The sequence below is a fragment of the Eufriesea mexicana genome, unplaced genomic scaffold, assembly GCF_001483705.2.
Source record: "Eufriesea mexicana isolate 0111107269 unplaced genomic scaffold, ASM148370v2 scaffold474474824, whole genome shotgun sequence".
Classification (NCBI taxonomy): Eukaryota; Metazoa; Arthropoda; class Insecta; order Hymenoptera; family Apidae; genus Eufriesea; species Eufriesea mexicana.
This window is the reverse complement of record NW_016907886.1, coordinates 18,184-30,661: the sequence shown is the minus strand read 5'-3', so window position 1 is coordinate 30,661 and position 12,478 is coordinate 18,184. Positions and strand designations below refer to the sequence as shown.

At 33.3% G+C, this 12,478-nt stretch overlaps 2 protein-coding genes across 2 annotated transcripts in view; both read right to left on the bottom strand.

Moving 5' to 3' along the window:
* Positions 1-406: 406 nt before the first annotated feature.
* Positions 407-7,880, bottom strand: LOC108554899 (cyclin-dependent kinase-like 4). The gene is made up of 6 exons (XM_017910316.1): positions 7,813-7,880; positions 3,080-3,269; positions 1,464-1,811; positions 950-1,216; positions 691-849; positions 407-553 (listed from the first exon to the last, which is right to left on the bottom strand). The coding sequence occupies exons 1-6, from the start codon at positions 7,878-7,880 to the stop codon at positions 407-409; spliced, it is 1,179 nt and encodes a 392-aa protein (XP_017765805.1).
* Positions 7,881-12,070: 4,190 nt separating this feature from the next.
* Positions 12,071-12,478, bottom strand: part of LOC108554852 (ankycorbin) — a gene marked incomplete at its 5' end in the record, with an annotated part of 12,175 nt that continues 11,767 nt past the window's right edge. Inside the window, 2 exons of the mRNA XM_017910261.1 lie at positions 12,071-12,238; positions 12,334-12,391. Of these exons, the coding sequence (XP_017765750.1) occupies positions 12,071-12,238; positions 12,334-12,391 (226 nt within the window). The remainder of the gene's footprint in view (positions 12,239-12,333; positions 12,392-12,478) is intronic.

The window sequence follows — 12,478 nt, the reverse complement described above, 5'->3', positions numbered from 1 at the left end:
TTTTATTGTGACCTATCGATATTTTAAATATAGATAGATAAAAACTATTATAGTTATGCAATATGTAATAATGTGTAATAAATTTCATAAATTAGGATGACAATGGTTGGAGAATTCTAAAAAATATAAATTTATGTAGGAAGGTATGGTTTACAATTAACTTTTGTAAATCATTTTGTAGAAAATTTTATTTGATGAATTCATGTAATATACATACAATAAATATGTATATATGATATGAAAATCATGGTAATTAAACAAAATCTTCTTGTATGTTAAAAAACAAACGTGCTGAATAAAAATAAAATATATTAACAAGTTATTAGTTTATAATGAAAGTTTATAAAGTTTAAATAAGTAGATAAATAAATATATATATATAAGTATATTACAATCACAGAGGAGCCTAATTACAACCTTTGATAGTTGGCAGATGATCAAAATCCTGCTGATGATGCATGGAGGAGCTTTTCGGCCGATTTTCATTTTGACTATGTACTGAAGCACCAGCTTTAGGAAGTTGGGGTAATACCATTTGACTGTAATTACTATTCTAAAATATGATAGATATATTCGCATAATTTAAATATCATAGAATATATTCATAAATTTTATAACTTGGTCTTAACTTTATATTTTTTTATCTCATCCATTAATGATTATAATCTTACAATTACATACAGTACATACTCGTGATCGATCCCGATATTTTTTAAGCTTCTCAAATTCCTCTATTTCAGCTTCGGGCATTTTAAAATGAAAGTTCTCAAAATAAGAGTGTTGTAGTAGTTGTTCACAAGACCATCTTTCATCAGGATCTTTGTCCAAACATTTTTTGAGAAAGTCAAGCTGTTAGATCAAACGAATAAAATTATTTTAAACATTTCTGTGATCATGTATTTAGAAGTAGAACTTCATTTAATATGGAAAAAGTGATTAAAATATTTACCTGTAGCGTTATATTGCCTCTATGTGGTAGAGCAGATTCGAGGGGAGTAAGAGTTTGAGGTGTCGGTAAAGTGATACCAGCGAAAAATTCGTTTTGTTGAAAAATAGCCATATGCCTCGATAATAAGTCACCAATAGTTCTTCGAATTAAATACAACTGATCCACATCCGATTTTCCCGGCCACAGTGCTTCTCCACGTATTAATTCTGCGAAAACACAACCAATTGCCCACACATCGACTGGTGTACCATATTGGGTATCTCCGACCTGTTGGAGAATACAGTCTCATAATATATTATTGCTAGTTTCATTAAAGATAATTTAATTCGTATAACTTAAGTTATTACCTAAATCTAAAAACATAAAAAAATAAAAATGAGTTTTATCATTAATAATTTGATCAATAAGGTATATTATTTATGTACAACTTTATGTATATACTTTAATATTAAATACTAAATATAATCTTAGAAAATATAAGGGAAAACATTATTATATTGTAAAGAGAAATTACCAGAAGCTCAGGTGCTCTGTACCACCTGGTTGCAACGTATTCCGTGTAATTTTCACCAGGACTGAGCATTCGCGCGAAACCAAAATCACACAATTTTACCACACCATCAGCTGTGATTAAAATGTTTTCGGGTTTTACATCTCTGTGAACACATCCCAATCGATGACAATATGCGACACCCTGTAGAATTTGCCAAGTAAGCTGTTTTGTGGTGATCTCCGGACAGCCGCTCGGATATCTCTCCATCTCATTTAGTAACGTGTATTCGCAGTATTCGAAGACTAGGTGTAACTTTCGTTTCCGCCTGAACACCTCCAAAAGATTGACCAGATTCGGATGTTTGAGATTCTGCAAATCCCATATGCTTGCAATTAAATATTTATAATTCTCTATATCAGAACAAATTTTCTAATACAAACATTATTAAATGCTAACTATTCATTAAATAATAACTTCAATATAAACGTCAGCTATCTTCAGAACTGCAATCTGTTATTAAAATAATAAAAAAGCAGTTCGACAAAGGTAGGAAGGACAAAAATTATATGACCCCAATAAGGAAAAGGCTTGAATAAAATCTTCCTGTTCGGCTAGTTAGGTTTCGCGATCAGAAATTCGCGTGGAAAGGAAATCATTAACATCACGCCCCGGATTTACAGTGTGCACGAAGGAAAATATCCTTGAAGCGAAATGTCAGATCAGAGTAGAGGCTCGTTTGAATGTGCATATGTTTGGGAGGAAACCCTCCGATTATTTCGATAAGGCTAGGTCGCCGAGAGGAGAACACGCTAAGATATTGACCGCCACGTTATTGACCGTTGGCCACTTCTTGCAGTCAACGGTGAATTTATACAGCTATATTGTTGTGTAAGATCACGAATTTTCCTTCCATAACTTGATCCAATTTTTCTTTCGTATAAATCTATCAAACGTCCGTCGTCTATATCCTACTTGAACCCAATAATGCTTTTAAAGGATTCTCGATATTTTTCAGGCAAAACTTTCTTAATTTGGTGATAGTTAGTGCGAGCTTTAGCGTTTTAAGGTTGTAAGAGGTTATTCACCTGGAAGTATATATGCAAAGGGTTAGAATCTTGCTGGAAAGAGGAGAAACTAGAGGCACAAGCTTTTTTCTTCTTATAGTTAATAAACTCTTTAGAATACATGACAATTCTTTTCTCTTGTTGTTTTTGTAAATAGAGAAAAGAAATCTATTACATTGAATGTCAACTGTGACAATATACGACTTCCATTTTCCTCCTATCCAAGTTACATTATTATCCAAAACACGGTATACTCGTACCACACTCGTACCACCTTGATAAATATCGATATCTGTATCTTCGAGTGGCGCTAGTGTTTACAACGAGTGACAGAGACATTTTAGGACGACTGCATCAAGTAACGTGATATACTACGATAAGTCACGTAGTAACGATAAGTCGAACAATAATGACTGTTGGCATGCAGTGAAAGAAGAAAATATCTAGTTGTATTAAATGTACATTTTTATTGAAACACAGTTGCATTTTTTGTATGTCTAACCTCTGTACATTAAACTGCTAGTATATATCTAAGTACATGCATTTAATGTATCTCTCAGAGTAGTCACTGACCTTAAGGAGTCGTATTTCACGTAGCGCGATTTTGCGTATAAGAGGATCATCTTCGGTTTGTTGGAACTTTTTTACAGCTACCAATTTTCCAGTTTGCCGATCTCTACACTGGAAGACTACACCATAGCTACCCTCCCCAAGTCGCGCCAGTCGTTCGTACCTTTCCATCGCCTTGCTCGGCGCGCGTGACCTACAAAAAAAGGTGATTTCTTACATAAATAACAACCACTTTCTAGAATTAGTCATGAGATATGATCTTATACATATACGTGTATATAACTCTACGATATCGTATTTAATAACAGCAATAAGATCAACGACGATAAGTAACGCTGTAGTCGTTGATTGTATATGTGTATAATCAATAATATTCCTTTCTTTCTGTTTTTAATTTCAGCTTTTTTGCAAAGTCTTATTTTGATTACTTTATTGTGAATTTGAAATTTGAAATTGGTAATTTTATAAGATTATTATCAAAGAAGTTATGAAATAGGAAGAGACATTCGAACATAGACAGTTTCGGTGGAGAGACAGGCCGGCAGCCCTCTATCAAACCATGTGACACAGTTATGAGTACGATACGGATGTTATCTTCGTATGCCGCGACACGCGAATATACTCGTGTTCCCATTGAAGTGCAATGACAATCGTAATTCATGGAATGCATTCTTTGTGTCATTTATGGATCAACTATGTAGCACGTAATCAACAATTGGTTGCAGAATGTAATACACACTGAAATTAGACAACACAAACACTGAAAGAGAAAGGTTCGAAAATTATTAATTAATATTAATAACGATCTATAATCTTAACGTTTGGAACTAGGAAAACCAGTCTTTTTGCAGTACAAACTAAATATACGTGTCTCTATTTTAGAATGAATGGCATTTTTATTCTGACATCATAATCTTAGATTATCGTTCCAAGGTGATTGAAATAAGGAAAAGTAGATTATAAATGCAATTGAATTTGAGTAAGCAGTGGTAATCTAAATTACGTGCAGTTTGTAAATACGATAAAATGCCAAAATGACGCACGACAAAAATCAAAGTTTCAGCGAAATTTTTGGGCTTGTACCCACTTTTTATACTTGGCGAGGCATGGCAAGGAGGTGAACTGCTGCGTAAAGAGCATGCTATCGCTATAAAGGCTGCGGACCAGACTGTATTCTCGACGATGACCAAGGGTCAAGCTCCCCTGTTTCGCTTTATTTGAATCGGAACCTGCAGCGCAGGCGCTCTCAGATTGCGTCATACTGACCACGTTGCATTAAAAATTTCATGTCGAAAAGATGTCTTTGTGTTATACCGTATAGTAAACGAATAGTCGAAAATATTTTCTTCTTCTACTTCATGTTCCATGATGTTTAGTGTTTCAGACACTTCACTCCTTTATTTCACTTACGACTCGTTCATTTTTATGGTTAACCAAGTGATGGATGAGATATCGGTAACTCACAATGGGAATCCATGATGGAAAAATTTCTCATTTTTGCAATAAAATACACGTAGAAGAGAACTAAAATATATACCAAGAATTTACATATATTACTATTTTTGTACGATCAAATGTTTCACTGTTTGAAAGTCTCCTTTGAGGATAACCTCATTTTGATTTCGAACCGTATCGAATTTTAAGGGAAGAAAATTTTAATATAATTCAAATCTTCATTAATTTAAAAATTTAAAGAAAACTCAGAGGCTTACCAAAGTGGCACACACTGCCGATAATATGCGAAACTTAGATCGTTGACCATATCGAGGCAGGTTGAGATAGTTCATCAGCATATTCGTGTATTTTTAGGGTTGCCAAAATCAGTAGTTCCGGTTATTTGACAATTTTGCGGCACTATTAATAAATATTTAAGATGGGATCGACGTTAAATCGGCAGAAATAGCATCGCTGCCATCAAAAGGTTAACGGTGTTACTTAACACGTTGCAACGGTCCTCCAGTTAGATCGTACTGAATCGACTAATTTCACGAGTCGAACTGAAAATCTATCAACTTCGATCGATAATGAAGGACGAGTCATTATCGTCCTTAAAATCTCGACTGTTGCATAGAATATGTGGAATCAGTTACCCTTCGGTAAATGTCAAGGAACGTTGCGTTTGAAGAAATCATTTCCGTTAAGTAAATTACGTCAGTATAAATGACGTCGTCAAGCGTGGTCTACTTGAACGATAATAAAGTGAGTACCGTTGCTATTATTCTCATCAAACTACTTGCGTGTTACCGTCGAGTGAAAAGTAATAGAATTGATTTAGAATGCCTGGAATACTTCACAATTAACTTCCAGAGGGAGCCGCATGATTGTTTTGACCTTTTTTCGCGTCGCATTAAATTTATCAGTCGATCCTATCCGTCTGTGACTACGAATTCTATCCACTCGAAATGTATTTTTTATTATGAATCGAACGTAAAGCAAAGCTTGTTTCGTACGTCTATCGTTATACGAATCCTATAATTGAAATCGATAGGGGTAACTCATAGAAAATGACACGTATTTTGTTTCCATTAAAAATTTACTGTAGCCTTCATTACGATACAAAAGTGGTTCGTACTGATTGATAATGCAACACTTCGAACTCGATAATAATCGAGCCTGTTCTAATAACGAAACGAACTCATTGACGTCGAAACAGATATTCGATTTGTGGTAAGATTCTTGTGCAGCAAATTGTGGAAATAAAAATTCACTAATTCCTATTATTGCGAGTAGTTAAATTTCGTCATTGGAAAAACTTCTTACCATGTAATGTTTCTTTCACAGGTGGATACGTGTTTATCTGATCGATTATTTCGTGCATCGAATGAATAAATTTCTGGCTTTTATACGTACAGGAATTCGAGAATAGTGTTCATTGGATTTCGATGCTGGTACACCCTTGTCGTTGAACATACCGAGCGCTACTAAACCTGCTGAAAGTCTACTTTACGTTGTTGTTGAACTCTTGATTATTGACAATCGATATCTAGCTGCCATATTGTCTATGTTTAAATGACGACCGTGAACCAGGTTGGATTGTTTTTGGTATAAAATCGAAACGACGGAAGTCAACTTACCTCGTGAGTTTACCGAACTTTATCAATTTCGCTTAAGAGACACGGAAGGACGATTTATGCTCGGAGGAGACGCGTTTATCGATTACTTACATATACGTACCAGGGATTTATTAAATAGATAGAAGACCCATAACTTAATGATGCGCCAATGGCGTCAGCGTTTTTGGACATTCTATTACCCATAGGGCGGTAGATTTAAATGGCGTTTGAAGAAATTGTTATTATTATTGTATAACTTGTTTCATCAATAATTATTATCATCATGTTGTATCTTACTATAGTATACTACATTATACTATATTGTACTATCGCTATACTCATTTCGCTATTTAATTTAGAAGGATATAAACGATTTATTTATAACACACGTAGTAATGGAAAATTCTGAACGTGTAATTTTAAATTTATTTTAATAGGGTTTTTGGTAATTAGAAAAGAATGGAATTTATCATAGAAATATCACTATAATTGCACAAAATATTACTCGGTAATGATTTAAAATTTATTAAATTTTGCATCGTATGTTTTATATTTTATATTATTCTTTTAATTTAACCTTTCTTCCGCTACGAATTAAATAGTCATTCTCATCGATATCTAGTTCGCAATAATGACGATAATTGGCATACTGAAAGCAACGTCTTTAGAACAATCAAGCATCACCATTTGACATTTTAGTAAGGAGTTAGTTCGGGGAAAAAGTTTAGATGGAAAATTCTACGTTGTACCAAGAAAATTATTCAACTTTAAGGGCGGTACTAATAGTTCGCCTTTCTCTTGTTACATCAACCACATTTAATGGTTATTTACGACGTTTAATGCATACAATGTGTCTTGCGTGTTTAAACTATGTAACAAATATCGATCGATTCGATTCAATGCCAAAGTCGTGTATCCTAGAAATAATAAGTTTTCAGTTTCCAGTCACACTATTTTTTCCTCACATTTTCCTACCTTTCTCTAAATAAAACCTGCAATGGCACTTCAACAATAACGACGAAGCCAGGACGGAATAAACAAACGAAAATAAATTTCCTCTTCTCAAAAAAAAGTAACTCGCAATACTTTCCTTCAAGAAACCAAAAAATTAAGAAGTATATACGAAAGCGTATTCCATAAAATTGATACGTTATTTAGGTATAAGGTTATTTAGGTAAAATATACATCGTTGTTTAGGTTAAGAACCAAACTGACATACATTTTAATATAGGTTATTTAATACAATCGTACGTATCGATAAATAATTATAGTATTATATGAAATTATTGTTTGTTTTCTTCAAAATGACCTTTTTAGGGGTTGCACGAAGACTTTCGTGACTGACTGTACACACGTACATAGCAAAGCAACTTACTTCCTACAATTTCCAAACATAACCACATTTAATATTCTTCTGTCGATAAAAATAGAAAAGAAGGAAAAGAAAAATATTAAATAAAAAGAAGATCCATTCAACAGCCCAAAAATGTACCATTAAAGGATCTATTATGCCCATAACAAGCTGACATACTGAAATACTAACTTTCATAAAACTAGATCGTAAAAAGAACCAAATATCCCCATACCAAAATTCTTTTTCGCGTTTAATCATTACACTCAAAAAATTTTTGCGAAAAAATGGCGCGAAAGGCGAGATTTATGAAAGAAAATAGGAATGTTTACCTTCTTGGTAGCAGTGGCAGCGTGCTGCCAAAAAGCCAAAGCTTCCTATCTTGGAGCCATTTGTCCATGCGAAGGCTTCTCACAGGGACCTGGTCTGCTCGATGGAATATTCACTATGCATCGTTGAGAACCTCGATCTGACTCCTGTTGACCGTGTCTGAGGTGTCATTATTGACAGGAACACCGGTGATGCAGCTGTATTACTGGACACGTTTCAGTGAATCGAACCGATTAAGCGTTTGTTTAACTACGTCATCGGGCCTGATCGATACGAGTTGCTGGTCGAGTCAGGGAATAACGTTTAGCCGATTCGTCTGTAATACAACAACCTAATGACGACACCCTTACGCGATATTCTAGCTCGCATCGTGATCACGGGATCTGACGAAAAGAACTTTTGGTTGCTAACTGCTACCTGCGCGTTGCCTTGTGACATTTAAACCCGTTCACAGGTCACAGTGATTAACTCCAGTTTTCGATCTTCTTCAACTTCCCTGCCGAAACACCTGGTCTATGATCGATCTTTCATAATTCAAGTAAATTTCGAATTTTTTCTCGTAGTGTTAATCAATTTCGTTTATTTAGCTGAAATATGAGATTAATATGAGATAACTCGTCGTATCGGTTTAAATCTTGTATAACATATCTACTTTCAATTAATCAGCATGAGGTTTATTGATATTACACAATTTCAATGAAAAGTATCATATCACTCTTCACTTTACGTCTATATTACAAAACAGGAAAGTCTACTTAAATTTAAAAAAGACGTGCCTACATAATTCCACGAATATTATGCAATTGCAATGTCTTCGGTGTTAAAGTAAGTTTAAATTAATAAAATTCTGCATATAATTGTCATGAAAATTACTCATTAACATTTAAACACGCGAACGTATATGCATACAAATTGATATACTATATATGCCCACGTAATATTTTATATTATCATTCACATTATCGTATTCATGTATTCATATACTGATATGTATTATAAAAAACTACGTATATATTAGCACGATAATAAAACATGTGTAAAATATTATTTAATATATAACATTTAATATTTCATATTTAATGTTTAATATTTAATATACAATATCTAATATTTAATATTTAATGTTTAATATTTAGTATTTAATATTTAACGTTCAAGTCGATATCTAATATGTAATATTTAACATTAAACATTCAGCAATCAGCATTCAACATCAACACCAACACCAACACCAACACACCAACACATCCACACATCCACAAATCGACACATCCACGCATCGACACATTCACACATCCACAAATCGACACATCCACACATCCACGCATCGACACATTCACACATCCACACATCTACACATCGACACATCAAGACACCGACACATCGACACATCGACAATTCTACACATTAAAACATCAACACATTCTGTCATTAACATCCTAATCTAACCCAATCAACATCAACATCAACATCAACACTAGCACGCCAGCACTGTCGTTTAGCACGTCAACACTAACGTTTAGCACGTCAACACTAACGTTTAGCACGTCAACACTAACGTTTTAGCACGTCAATACTAACAGGTTAGCACATCAACGCGTCAACATCAATGCACCAACACCAACACCTCAGCGTCAATGCACCAACACCAACAGGTCAGCATCAATGCACCAACATTAATACCTCACCATCATTCACCATTATCAACATCTCAGCATCAATGCACCAACATTAACACCTCGACATCAATGCATCAACATCAACACCTCAGCATCAATGCACTAACATCACATCTCGACATCATTTCACGTTCCATATTCCACATTCTACATGCCACATTTAATATTTAATGTAAGATTTAATGTTGAGTGTTTAATATTTAATATTCGATACCTAATATTTTAATATCTAAATTAATATTAAAATAATATTAGTAAAAAAATGTCTTTATAAATAAATCTCTTTAGAAACTGTCGACGTAAACTACCTATATTACTTAAAAATTACATACATCGTTAAATAAACCTGTCCCATATTTAATCGTTATAATGAATAATTCCATTCTTATAGCACAGAATGGAAGCTTAATCTGAGAAATAGTCACTACATCATACAATTATACCTCACTGAGAAACAAAGAAAACATTATACATAAATTTCTAAATTAATTCCCTCTTCTTAATTATATCGGTCTTGAATAATTACGTAACAACAAAGTAAAACGCGTGAGCTATTTAAAAACGTGAACAACATTAATAACAATCCACAGAAATATTAGTTCTTACCCGAGTTCGTGTTAAACCAAATATGAGAACGTTCTTCTAAATGCGAATCCTCGCGAGTGAGTACTGATAATCGCATCATGGAACCTGGAACCTGGAAATTTTGTAATTTAATCTCGTTCTTTTTGTGCACAAGTCAAAGGGAACGCGTGATCTTCTGTGATTTTAACATCGTCGAAGTTGTCTCAGGATAATGTTGATTTTGTATCGTTCTTGGTGCTGTGAAGTTTGTATCCTTGTGTTAGAAGTCCTCGAGTTGTAATTTAATATCCTTTTTGTATCTGTATATTTCTTGAGATTGCTTTGAAACAATTATATTTCGTGTACAAAGTTTGTCAATAGGAATCGTCGATTATATATACTGTACTTTTTAATATAGCTCTTAGAGTTTTGATTAATGTTAAATTCTATTAATTGCAAATGGTTATTTGCATTTTAGATATTTTTTAATTTACTGGATTTTCCTTGGAATAATGTCAATTTTATCTTCTTCTATAATTCAATGGACTAAGGATATAAAGGGTTGTCTCATCGATAAGAAACATGGAGTTCATACATCGTGTAACATATTTAAATTGCAATTCATTTTCGAGTAACATTAATCAGCATTAATCTTCGATATAAAATGCAATAAAAATGCATTATTTCTCACATTCTCATGTTTACTAAAATGTCACTGAAATAACGTTGCTTCTATCTCTTTTTCATAGGGGTAGTTCGAGTCGTCGATAAGAAATATAGGGTTTATATCTTCGTATAATCGATCTTTATGCTATTATAACTTGAAATTAACTTCTCATGTAAAATGCAATACCTAATTATCTCCAGTCTAAAATTTATCGAAACCGGAACTAATCGATAAATTTAATCGATAATGAATTAAATAAATATTTCAATAAATAATTTATTACAATTTTTCTGAAATACTTCGATTTCTTTTTATTAAATAAACAATTTAAAGGGTCGTGTAAAAAGCCTGTTTATCATCAGTAAAATCTCAAGCTGGTATTTTCGAAGCAGCAAATATATAAAAATAAAAATAAAAATAAATATGCTCCAGTTTTACCTCGACGATAAGAAATACGTAATTTTTAACAGCAAAATGTAACTTCCACTGTATATCGTTGGGAAAACCATCGCACGAGTTATTTATTATTATGCTTGTCACGATTAACGCGATAACAGCTTATCGATTTCGGACACTCGAAGCCAGGATTTGGCATAATCTGGGTTATACGATTCGTGATTTCTTTTTATTTATTTTACACAGAATTACATATCAGCGGCCCCCTTTACACAAATATACAGAACGTGTATGCGTTAATCGTGGTCCCAGCTTCTGCGAGAATGGGACATCTTTTATTTATATATAATAAATTCGTGATCGCTTTATGATCAGCGTTTATGAACACTGAGAAATCGTTTGTGAATACGATTTTAGGCGATACTCGCGTAACATTAAGAGATCTTCAACGAACCCCGCCTAATCGAGCTAGATTATCTTACAAAAATTTGTCAACTCTTTCTCCTTTCTTATTTATAAATGCAATTGATAAACAGCGAAGTTGAGAGCTCATGCATAGAACATTTCGACGCAACTTGTACTATCTTACACGTTTATGCTATATAACATTTTTACAGTGAAGTCGATGGGATTTATACAGAATTTATTCAGAATGTACTATACCTTCTATCCGATTCACGAATATACAGACAGACCTTTTCTCTGGCAGTTTCTCGATTTTCTTTTTGCTTTTTTATTTTATTTGGTAAAATTGTCATATGGAAATAGAAGAATCGAAATTTTGTTCGTTAGGAATTATAATTTACAAAGATGTAGCAGATATGATGATTAATGAAATAGAGGATCGTGTAGAAAAGTATAGAAACTTTTTTTCTTTTTTTTGGTATTGCTTCGAATAGAAAAAGGTAGGTCAAGTCGCCGAAGTAGGAAGTAACAAACGTGATTGGAGATACTCTAAACGCTTTTGGCATTCCTTTGGATACTGATCGACGATTTCGGTTTTTCGGTTTCGTGTTGTGCTTCACCCCTGACAGTGAACGTTACGTAATATTTCTTTGTACGATCCAGTCTTTCAGCTGGAAGAGCTATGATCTGCTTTTCTTCCCCGTGAGTTACCTCCACCTACGATGAAAACAAAATTTTGTACCTATTTCTATATATTCTTATATAAAATATTCTATATAATATCGTATTTTTATAAATTAATTATATTTCACATATTGAGAATTTGGATTATTTGTTGGTAGATAAATACTTAGAAATCTCGTATTATCTCTAATCGAGTATTTTCATTCCTTTTAATCGAATTAATTCGCTTATCTAAACTCGAGATTACAAAAATATTATTATTAATATTAATTA